The sequence below is a fragment of the Euprymna scolopes genome, chromosome 18, assembly GCF_053919585.1.
Source record: "Euprymna scolopes isolate OS-2025 chromosome 18, ASM5391958v1, whole genome shotgun sequence".
Lineage (NCBI taxonomy): Eukaryota > Metazoa > Mollusca > Cephalopoda > Sepiida > Sepiolidae > Euprymna > Euprymna scolopes.
In genome coordinates, this window is record NC_136499.1 from 82,698,126 (window position 1) to 82,710,530 (window position 12,405).

The 12,405-nt window shown below is 44.0% G+C and overlaps 1 protein-coding gene across 5 annotated transcripts in view; it reads right to left on the reverse strand.

Annotated features, from left to right (window-relative positions):
- The window catches only part of LOC145297671 (A disintegrin and metalloproteinase with thrombospondin motifs 3-like), a 1,581,225-nt gene that overhangs the window by 614,924 nt on the left and 953,896 nt on the right, over positions 1–12,405 (reverse strand). For 2 of the 5 annotated variants that reach the window (XM_080143852.1, XM_080143850.1), the window contains exon 10: positions 4,195–4,236. The exons of the other annotated variants lie outside the window; for them this stretch is intronic. In XM_080143852.1, the coding sequence (XP_079999978.1) occupies positions 4,195–4,236 (42 nt within the window). The remainder of the gene's footprint in view (positions 1–4,194; positions 4,237–12,405) is intronic. 5 annotated transcript variants of the gene reach the window in all.

Here is a 12,405-nt window from a genome sequence, read left to right on the forward strand (position 1 = left end):
CACCCATTCACACGCCCTCTCACTGTTGGTAGCGCCCTATTTGTCATGATAAAACAGCTAGGGCTGCAGTCTATCAACATCAGGTACAGCTGAGTGCTTAAATTGGTTATATCCATTGCAACCATGCTCCAAATTTCCGTGACATCAAGCCTACCTAGCTTTCAATACAGTGGGACTGGATCTATGGATTAGCATTCTTTACAATCCTCAACCACTGTTCACATCTCAGCTTCAGATACTCTTGTGTTAATTAGCTTTAAAAAGTACAACATCCTTTTCACACCAGGATGTCTGCTGGACCAATGGCTTGCTTGTACTTGAAAAACGTTGTGTTTTGTGGCTACAACACACACAGGGTCTCTGGATTCCGTCATCTAACAGATTTCATTTAGCCATCGCTTTGGTACCTGTGTAAGTTAATCAACTTGGTTACCATGAGTCTTAACGAGCCCCACATCAATGTTCAGTGCATATTTCAAGACCAGCTTTCGGAGTGGCACCTAATTAACATACCAGATGCTGTTTTGGTGTACACTCTTGTCTACCCAGACCAAGTGTCAGTTATCCAATGATACACGCATGCAGAGTCCATTCATAAATGAATAGTTTTGGCTTTTCAGTGCAATGCAAGATTGACATTTCGCAACACAGCATTAAGCTCAGCCAAGTTCATATGCTTGTCCTCATGCACCACTCAGAGCCACCATGGAGCGTTGCTTTTCATAAGCACGAATCATCACTATCGAACAAATGACTTTGATCATTTGTGCTAGAAGAGGTCTTACACTTCATCATCCTATCTGGTTTTCACAGTGTCTCCCCTTCATTTCACAAACATTATAGCGACACATAACCAGGAAATGGTCAGTCAATTTCCAGCACACTAAAAAGACTATTCAATACGTAAGTCTATCGGTGACTACTGGAAATCCACTTAATCTCAGCTGTTCTGAGGTCTTACTTGTTAAACCAAATTTTTCAAAATATTCCTTGACACGCCTACATACTCATTTAGCTCCTGATAATCAATAATGTGTCGAACCTTCTGTTTGTTTTCCAGAAGAACAGCTATGAGGGAAATTAGACTCTTTTGAGGACCGAGTTCGTCCTCCAAATGTGGCAGCAGCCAACCGTTTTCAATTTCCAATTATATTCTTCTTGAATGCATACTGGAGTTGGATATTCTGCAAATCTATTTTTCAATGTAATTGGAGGTTGGTCATGTGGTTAAAAGTAAAGAATCTTACCTCATGCATCGTGCGGCTCGTGTTAGGAAAGAAAAAAAAAGAGAAAATAAAAATGGCCGTCCCCTGGTATTTATGGACTGAAAATCATGTGATGTGACGAGAGGGGGGAGGGGGTATGCAAATGAGATGTGGTTGAGTCTCTCTATAAAAGAGCCGTCTTCTTTATTTTGGGCATCAGTGTGGAAAGTGCAGAGAGAAGAGAACAGTTGGATTTGAGTTTGAGACTTTTGATCTGAGGTTGAGTTCAAATTTAACGTCAAGCTATTTCGGCACAGTGACAAAATGGGTGACCAAGTAAGATTGAGCAGCGATATCCTGAGGCCATTTACTGGAGAAGGTGACGTGGTTTCATGGCTTAATAAGCTGAAGTTGGTGGCAAGGCTGCAGGAGATCGAGGATGTAGCCACGTTAATACCAATGTATTTGGAAGAAGTGCTCTAGCGGTCTATCTAGAAATGGGAGAGACGGATCAGGCCATTGCTGAGAGCATTGAAAACTGGTTAAAGACCGCATTTTCCGAGAGCGCGTTTGAGGCTTACAACAAGCTCAAAAGAGTCACCTGGACTGGAGAGTCTGTGGACGTGTACATGGCAGAGATAAGGCGACTAGCAGGATTGGCTGAATATGGGGGACGCAGCCTTGAGAAGACTGTAAAGCTGGCACTTGTAACTGGTTTCCCTGATCGCATCTCCATGGAACTGCAACGACTTACTGATATTGAAACCATGGAGGTGGAGGAGATTCTAAGGCATGCTAGAGTTTTGGTGAAACAGTCCGGTGATGAAGAGAGACTGTAGGAGGCCACGGCCAGACATTATCTGTTTTCGGTGTGGCCAAGTAGGGCACATTAGCAGAAATTGCCCTTTGCTTCCGGGAAACAAGTAAAGGGGTGCTATTGTGCCAGTAGTCACCCCTTTTATACTAAACAGGCGTATGAGAGTTTGTTGCCACAGTTAGTGATCACAATCAATGGAAAGAGGGCTAGAGCTCTTGTTGATACTGGATGTACGACAACACTTATTACTACGAGCGTCACCAACTCTTGAAATGGAACCAGCAACATTAGAGTGGTGGATGGCAGAGAAGTGGAATGCTGTGGAGAGGCTGCTGTGGAGATTGTAGTAAGGAATATGCCATTGCGACTAAGAGTGATCGTACTGGATAGACTGGTTGCAGGAATTGATGTGGTGCTGGGCCTGGACGTGATAGACCGACTGGGAGGAGCTACTATTGCTAAAGGCCAGGTGAAGTTTGGCAATCAGATTGCACCGGGAATAACAGGAAGTGTAACCAGGGGTGATACCAACCAACCGTCGAAATCCCGACCATGTCTCGTTGAGGATGATGACTTTCGAGCCTGCTTTGATGGCGAAAAATGGATGGTAGAATGGCGATGGACCGCGAAGCCACCTGTATTGACGAATCGGGTCAGCTGCTACAAAAGCACACTGAAAGGAGCTGCGGAGCCGCAGTTTGAAAAAGAAGTTGAGAGATGGATAGATGAATGAATATTAATGCCATGGTCAGGGAAAGTTGAAGGAATTTTGCCACTCATGGCTGTGGTCCAACCTATTAAGAAGAAAGTTAGGCCAGTGTTGGATTTCCGTGAGCTGAACAAGTTTGTCGCTTGTCACACAAAGGACGGAATCGACGTGTGTAAAGAAGTCGTAAGGAAATGGAGGAGGATGAAGCAGGCAACTAAAATTGTGGACCTGAAGTCAGCCTACCTCCAACTTCATGTGGATGAGAAATTGTGGAAATATCAATTGGTCGAGTACAAAGGTCAAGTTTATTGTCTGACCAGATTAGGATTTGGTCTGGACTCCGCACCAAAGATAATGACGGCAGTTCTTAAGACAGTGTTGGCCAAAGACGATGCAGTGAACAGAGGCACTTGCTCTTACATCGATGATGTACTAGTGGACGAAACAGAGGTGACTGCGGAAAGGGTGAGAGAGCATATCAAAGCATATGGACTAACGACAAAACCGCCTGAGTCACTGGAAAACGGAATGGCTTTGAGATTTTGACTACAGAACAATAAGGCAGGAAAATTGATGTTTGGGCGAGGAAATGAGATCCCTGAAGCAAAGGTTGACCTAGCCAAGAGAGAGCTTTTCTCTATATGTGGAAAGCTGGTTGGCCACTACCCAATAGCTGGATAGCTGCGAACTGCGTGCAGTTTTATTAAAAGGCAGACTGGGACAGACAGTTGGGAAGATGCAGTTGATCAAAAAGTGCTTCTCATGATACAAGAAGTCATTGCGGAAGTGAAAAAAATGGACCCTGTGAGAGGAGAATGGCATGTAAAGGAGGGCCATGAAGGGGTGATATGGACTGATGCTAGCACTGTAGCATTAGGGGTATTATTGGAAATAGGAGAAGTGGCTGTTGAAGATGCTGCTTGGCTATGCAAAAAGAATGATAGCGCCCATATCAATGTTGCAGAACTCGATGCTGTGATGTGATATGGCTCTAAAATGGGGGCTACAGGTAGTGAACGTTAAAACAGACTCAGCAACAGTGATGTCGTGGATTAATTCGGAGCTGTCTGGTGATAAGCGGATCAAAACAAAAAGAGCAGCAGAAATGCTTATCAAGCGTAGACTTGGAGCACTGGGAGACTTGGTTTGAGAATTCGAACTAAAGGTAACTATTACCTTAGTTCCGTCACAAAAAAATAAAGCAGATGGGCTGACAAGAGTCAAGAAAGCCTGGCTACACAAGGAAAGAGTGGAACGTGAGAAAACCCCAGAGTTTAAGAAGATGTTTATAAAGATAGATAGCAGAAAGTATTCTTTAACCATAGAAAAGAGAAGGAAAAGGTATGTTACCATTGATACCAGTTCCAGGCCACAAAAAAGAAAGTCAGGCCAATGTTGGACTTCTATAAATTGAAACGTTTTGCGGTGTGTCATTGTAGTAGTAATTCTTCTAATGTACTCACCAAGACAGAAGGTCTGCTCTGTCTGCTGTCGACATGCAGGGGCTGGAAGAAGAAGAAGAAGAAGAAGAAGAAGAAGAAAAAGAAGAAGAAGAAGAAGAAAAAGAAGAAGAAGAAGTAGAAGAAGAAGAAGCAGTAGGCATGGTTGCTTTTATTGGAGAAAAGGTGAGGCTAACAAGCTATTTCGGTTTACAAATGACAAACAAAGCATTCGATATTCATCTGATTCTTGAATATCATGGCGTCTCACCCGATCACACAGTGTTTGAATGATTGAAAGAGGTGGAGCTGGTGTGCGAGATGCGTGGGGTTGACAACATTGAGTGTGTTCTACCACTCAAGCTGAGAGGTGTTAAACCTTTGCAAGGCGTGCCTTCAGGTAAGTGTGCACAAATCAATGTGGCCCTATCAAACTGTACTAATCAAAGGACAGAGGTATTGCTTAACACGCTTAGGGCTTGGACTCAATGTGGCACCATCCATCATGCAAACAATTAGTGATGCCAATCTGACGAAGGACAAGCGTATAAAACAAGCAACATCCACTTATATTGATTATGTGGACGAGAATGTTGTGCCTGCAGCAAATGTGAAGGAGCATCTCTACAACTTCGGACTTCTCAGCAAAGAACCAAAGACACTGCAGGATGGTGCGTGAGTGCTTGGTTTGCAGGTATGGGCAGAGGATAATGCTCTGCATTAGAGAAGAGGGAACACGATCCCAGACATACCTCATGTCGTAACGTGACAAAATATATTTTTATTATATGGCAAGTTCGTTGGACACCTTTTTGTGGGTGGTTGGCTTCGCGTTGCCGTGGCATTCATCAAGAGAAGAGCATCTGACGTATTACAGGGTGGAATGAATAAATAAATGACACCCCTCTCAACACCATGACCAGTGTGTCAGTGATATATAATGGGACTTGGGACTGTGATAGAGCATGCATGCTGGTTATGTCAAGAATAGGATTCCCAACATATTAACCTAGCAGAACTTGATGCCATCATTAAAGGAACTTGGCAATGCTTTCGACTAACATTTCATCAGTGCATTAGTTACTTATATTTTCTCTACCATTCTCCCTCAAGTCAGAATTGTACCCTAATCGATCATGTCTTTGATAGTATAGATGCAGCACTCTCCTTGGATAGTAATGCACAAATACATGTGTTTGGTGACTTTAATGTCCACCATAAAAATTGGCTTGGTTTCTCAGGTTACACAGATGCAGCTGGACGCTCCACTAATAGCTTCTCTATAGCCCATTCCCTCACATAGACAGTAATGTTTCCAACCCGCCTACCAGATCGTGAACCAGAGCAGGCTTCACTTCTAGACCTATTCCTCACCACAATACCTGAGGATTGTGTGACTAATGCCCACAGTCCACTTGGAAATGCAGACCACATAGTGTTATCAGTTGACATCACATTTAAATCCCAACCTCAAGGTGAGGAACCATTGCTCAAAACAACAGGGTACTACAACAGGGCTTACTGGGAAGCCATTAAAGAACACATCCGAGATGCCGCATGGACCAATATCTTCTCTCTTTCCTGCTGAACAGTATGCCAATGAGAAAACTGAATGGTGCAAAGCTGGCATTGAAGCACATGTTCCCACACGAAAGTATTATAGCAAGCCCCACTCACCCCCATGGTTCACTACAGATTCTGCAGCTGCCATTGCACAAAGACAACATGCATTCCGCCAGTTTGTATGTCACAAGTCAAATACAAATAGGCAAAAATTATAGATGCTAGAAATCATTGTAAGAGTGAAATAGCAACAGCCAAAAGAAAGCAGGGAACGCATTGAAGCGCAAAAGATAGGAACTCGTAATTTCTGAAAAATCTATAATAGTGAATAAAGGACAATCAGTAATTCCCAAAAAACAGAAGGTTGCATGCATGGCAATAGAGAAGGCGGAACTGCTTGCCCGGCGATTCACCTCCAACTCCACCTTAAAGCCAACAAACAACTCCCTCCGAAATTTTCCTATGCGGACTGAAGCCACATTAGATGATGTAAAAATCACCCCTTCTCATGTCTGCAATATCATAAAAAATTTAGACACCTCAAAGGCGTGTGGGCCTGATCTCATCCCTGCATTACTAATTAAGAAATGTCCAGCCGACCTAGCCCCCATACTTTCCAAGCTCTACAATAAATGCCTTGCTGAATCTTGCTTTCCTAATAGCTGGAAGATGGCTTCTGTGGTACCAGTGTACAGGAATTCTGGTGAAAGAACAGACCCTCTCAATTATCGCCACATTAGTCTCCTACCACTCTTTGAAACCTTAATTAATCAAGCACTAATTCTCCACCTTGCAAAAGCAAATCTTCTCTCTGACAAACAGTATGGATACAGACAATATCATTCTACTGCAGATATTTTAACAGTTATCTCTTAGCGCATTTATCATGTACTGGATAAGGCGGGCGAAGCCAGGGCTGTAGCCCTTGATATATTCAAAGCCTGTAACAAAGTCTGACATAAAGAGCTGCTAATGAAAATTAAATTGTACGGTATAACTGGACATATACTAAATATAATTAGATCCTTCTTAGAAAATAGAAGCATACAGGTTGTCATTGGTGGACGTACATCTAAGCAGCATAACATTAATGCAGGAGTGCCTCAGGGATCGATCCTTGGACCATTAATATTCCTGATATTTATAAACGACCTTCTTAATAATATTGTGTCCGAGATGGGTATATTTGCAGATGATACAACGCTCTATAATATGAAACATTATGTAAAAGAATACCAAAACATGAGATTCATTTATGAGAAGCAGAATATGGTCTCCATTTTTTATTGAACTCCAGTTCTGTGTCAAACGGAAGTGAAGGTATATCCAAGACTTCTTTACTGAAGAGTTCTTTAAGGGGAGGTAATGGTTCATACTATCACATCCCTCTTCTTTCAATAATTGAAATGGAAAGAGAAAAAAAGGGAATTTATTGACAATGATGAAATAAAAAATAAAATAAAAAGTCAGTTAGTAACTGTCTCATCTCTGAATCTTTTGGGGGGTCTGACGACATGTCCAGATCTGGTGGTTTGAACTGTCGTATGGTTGCTATAGGTGCCCGTGTCTGGCACTCCATGGGGTGTACGTTTGAAAGGTGCCTGTTGACATTGTGTACTGTCTGTCTCTATACTTGATGAACCGTCCCTGGTAGGTTCCTGAGGAATTTTAGTGGAGTGCATCTCTGGATGTGCTATGCTTCTGGAGGGGATTACTCTAAGATGCTGTCGATTTCAACGACGAGTTTTTCCGGAGGGGGTCTATACTATGTATGACCTTGGTTCTCGGCCCAATTGTGTGACAACTGCAGGAGACCACTCACCTGCTTCTTTATTTAACACACGTACAGTTTGTCCGATGGGCAGTCTGAGCAGCTCTTTTGTAGGTTGATCATGGTACATCTTCTGTTTTTCTTGCTTCTGATACAGTCGTTCCACTATTTTCTCCTTGTTAGCGTTTTGGTTGGTGCATTTGACTGGGATGTTCCCTGCTAACTTCCTTTGGTATATAAGCTCACCTGGTGAGGGAAGGGTATGATTTAAAGGAGTCGAACGTAAGCATAATAGTACCATATCCAAGTCATGACCGCTTGAGGCAGATTTTTTGAATGCAGATTTCATTCCCTGGATACAGCATTCAGCAAAGCCATTTGACTGCGGAAACTTAAGTGAGGATGTGTGGTGTTCAAAACCCCATTCTTTTGTGGATTGCTTGAAATGTATCGAGCTGAAGTGTGGGCCATTGTCACTTATCACTCTCTCTGGAATTCCTTGTTCTCCAAATATTTGCTTTGTCAGTTTAATAACTTCCTGACTGGAGAACTCCTTCAACACTCGCACAAATGGGAACTTGGAATAATAGTCCGCAATGAGCATAAAGTTGAGACCTTCAATGGGAAATAAGTCGGTAGCCACTATCTGCCATGGCCTCACCGGAATCTCATGGGGCATCAAGGGTTCAGCACTCTGCATTTTTTGGTGCTGCTGGCAAATGGTACATTGTTGTACTATGTTGTCGATGTCTTTGTTAATGTTGTGCCAAAAAACGCAACTTTTGGCTCGGAGTTTACATTTCTCCATCCCTTGGTGCCCATAATGTATTTTCTGTAATACCTCTTGTTGCATCGATTTAGGTATTATTATTCTGTTTGCTTTCAATAATATGCCATTTTCAATGGACAGTTCGTCTCGATAGGGCCAATAAGGTTTCATATTCTCGCCCATTTCTCTGAGAGTGTCAGGCCAACCTCTCAGAATAATGTCCCTCAATTCACATAGTGTGGCATCTTCACTTGTTGCTTGGTTTAGCTGAGCTAGCTTTTGGGTTGAAAATTGAACAAAATCCACCCTCAGATCCAAGTCAATAGCTTCTTTAGCTTTTTTATTTGGTAACCTTGAGAATCCATCTACTAGTGCCATATCTTTTCCAGGGCGATATACAATTGTCATATCATACCCCTGCAAACGTAGTAGCATGCGTTGGAGGCGAGGTGGAGCTGCAACCAAATTTTTTAACTTGATCATTTCCAAGGGTTTATGATCACTTTCCACCTGGAACGCACTTCCATAGATATAAGTCTGAAATCGTCTGCAGCCGAAAACAACTGCAAGGAGCTCCCACTCTATGTTGGCTGTTGGATTGTGTAGTGGACTTTCGGTCAGCGTTCAAGTTGTGGATAACTTGACAAAGACTAAAGTTACTTCTCATGAAAGAGGAGAACTATTTATGGCACAATGGGAGATTCCATTGTGCACACATGGGCCAGTCTATTCTTTGGATTTTGATTGGCTGAATCACCTGATTGGATATGCTTGTACATAAATACAAGCCCTCAGTCCAGCTCAATCTGGTGTCTGTCTTGTGCATAAGCTGGACCCTTGGTAAGTGTTGCTGCTATTATTATTATTGTTGTTGTGTGTTATTGACTAACACAGTTCTTTTGATTATTCTACATCTCCCCTCTCCCCCCCCCCACGAGTAGGCTGGGTTGTGTGAGAGGTGTATCTCTCTTTTAGGCCTAGTTTGTTGTGTGGTAGTAACCTAGAAAGAGCTCGGGGAATCCTTGATCGAAAGCGTGGGGATATATGTGTGGTTTGTTGTTGGGGTTTGGTTGCTGTGTATGTGCTATTACAGGGAGATAGTGGGAGATGCAAGAATGTAGTATTGCTTGAGGGAATTGTTGGTCCTAGTGCTGCACTTGGTATTGGGGTTGGTGCAGGCTTAAGTTCGCATTTTCTGAGGAAACGGCGGTTCCTAAGTGTGATCCTTCCGGATCCATTAACCCTGATTTGGTATTGTCGATCCGGTAGGGAACTGATGACTTTGCCCGCTGTGTTCCATCTGCAATTGACTGGATTTTGGATGGCTACAGTGTCACCAGCTTGTAACGGTGGAAGGTTGTGGGTATATTTATTGTATCTTTCTACTATTTTTTCATTGCGGTGGTGGAGCATTTCCTCACGATGTTGTGCTGCTGACACCCATTCAGGATGAGGCTTGTAGAGGATTGGCTGTGAAGGGATGGAGTCACGTAGTCGACGGTGAAGTAATAATTGAGCCGGTGATAGGCCAATGCTTTGGATTGGGGTATTCCAATACTGCAAGATGGCCCGGGCAACACTGTCATTGTCCAAGGAACCGTGGGGGCTTGTGTTTCCTTTCACAATCCTCTTTGCAGTTTTTACTGTGAGCTCTGCCCTGCCATTGGATTGGGGATACGCAACAGAAGATAATCTGTGCCTAACACACCATGTTTTCAGAAATTCTTGGAACGTGCTGGAAGTGAAAGGTGGGCCGCCATCGGTGCTGAGTTCTTCTGGGGCACCATATGTTTGGAACAGTTGTCGGCATATGGACATCAATTTGGTTGTAGTAGTGTGACCTGATTCTAGGCGGTATAAAATTAGCCAACCAGTTAGCCTATCTGCGCAGGCAAGGTATGTGTGATCTCCAATATAAAAAATATCCATGACGATTTGTTGGAATGGCCACTCTGGGGATCGTGTTAGAATGATAGGCTCCCTTGGTTGACTAGGTGCGATGGTTGAGCATACCATGCAATTCGCCCTAATACTGCGGATTGATGCATCCATCCCTGGCCAGTACACGGATTCGTTGGCACGTGCTTTCATGCCGACTACTCCTTGGTGTGCAGAATGCAGGCAGTGTAGGACCTTTTTTCGTTGTGTTTTGGGGATGACGATCCTTCGATCCCAAAATACTAGACCATTGTCAGTGCTAAGGCGGTGCCTCACCTCCCAATACTCACGGATTTCGGGCGCAGTGAGATTACGTGTTTTTGGGAAGCCTTGCTGTATTGTGTCTATTAATTTGTTATATTGTTGATCGCCACGACCTGCTGACCGAATTAGGTCTGGTGATATCATGGTGTTATAAAACAGAAATACAAATCTCAGACTATTTACGCGCAATTCCGCAGACATTGGCAAAATAACATTTATATTTTCGGCCAATAACAATGCCTCCCGCCTAAATTAAACACAGGCTTTCTCGAGCCACTTTTTCATCGCGCCTCGATATAAAAAAGGGGCAGCATGTTCAAATCGGCAGTTTTAGACAGACCGACCAGTCAAACACATTACGCTTCGCGTTCGCTGCTTCCTCCGCCGTCTTCGATGCCGTCTTAATCGTCGCCTCCGTCGTCTCCACCGTCGCCATGACTGCTATTTTCACCGACGCACGAGTCAAACATTCAACCACCTCTCTTCTCACCACGACGCCACAGCCGATACCTTATCGTCGTCCCAGTCAACTTCGAGTAAATACTAACGATCCTTTCTTTTTCTTTTTTGTTTTTTTTTCTTCTTACATCTCGTTTGTCGAGAATAAATATATGCATATATATGTATATACACAATCTCCGTGTTCACGTTTTTCTTGCTACCATACGCTTGTCTTAATTATAACATTGGTGTCAGAGCGTGCAGCAAGGAAAATATGAACAAATATTCAGACTTCACACGAGCTGAACTTTTTACCCTTATCCGGGAACAGAAAGCACTGATGTTCAACATAAAAACCAGAGACACACAATCATTGGAACATACCCTCCGCGAGTTACAGGAGGACATCGACGAAATGTTGTCGGCTATGAGGCTATCAACCTCAACAACACCCCACACAAACCGATCGGAAGGCGACTACAGTCTGGTTATACGGCAACAGACGATACGGGACATTATGAGGCAGCAAAAGTCCTTCCGACTGGGTGACGATGTCAACCAGTTTATCACAGCGCTGTCCAAGGCTTATGCCATCCACGTCGCACCAGAATTAGACAACTACCCCAGTCTAGAGGGCGAGTTTGTCAAATCTGCGAAGGATCTCCTCGATCAGGGAATCTTTCAACAAATGGTTGATTCGAAGGCTGACACATCCACGTTCAACGCGTTTAAAGACTACCTACAGGCAGCACACGGCAGCCAGATGACGAATTTTCAACACCTTAGCCGTGCCTGGGACCTGGAGCGACTGGATGGCGAGAGACTACCGGACTTCGCATCTCGCCTAGAAAGCACCCTCAGAGATGCGGCCGTCCACATTAAAAACAAGTTTAAAAAAGATAAAAACACCAAACTAACAGTGGACGGCCTTGTTTCCATCATAGGCGCGATGCTGATGAGCGAGAAGGTGAAGGCTTGGAACCCAAGTCTTTACCCCCACTTGGTCAAAACTATGGACTCCCACTACAACACGATCGGTATAGCTTGCGAGGCCCAAAGGTACCTCGATCGCGGTATAAAATCTGATCTCACACACGCGACTGCCCAGGAATCATTTTACACTCAAAGACCATGGCAGTCAAATCGGGAGAATGCGTCACCCAAGTCGAACCTATCACCCCGATCTAGTAGGCAGCCACACCCTCAACAAACCGGCCCAACCAACCAACAACAAAGACAGGACCGCCCTCAATACCACAAGAAGCGCCAGCATAGACCGCCACTGTGTCAGAATTACCTCGGAGGTCGACCCTGCTTCCGTGGGCGTAACTGCCCATTTTGTCACCCACCTCATACCCAAGCTCAAGCCCACGTCGCCACGACAGATGACGACCTATCAGCCGATAGACCTACATCGCCACAACAATCCACAAACCTCCAGGATTTTCACTTCGGGCAGGACGAGATGTGATGGCTCGTTCACCCTACC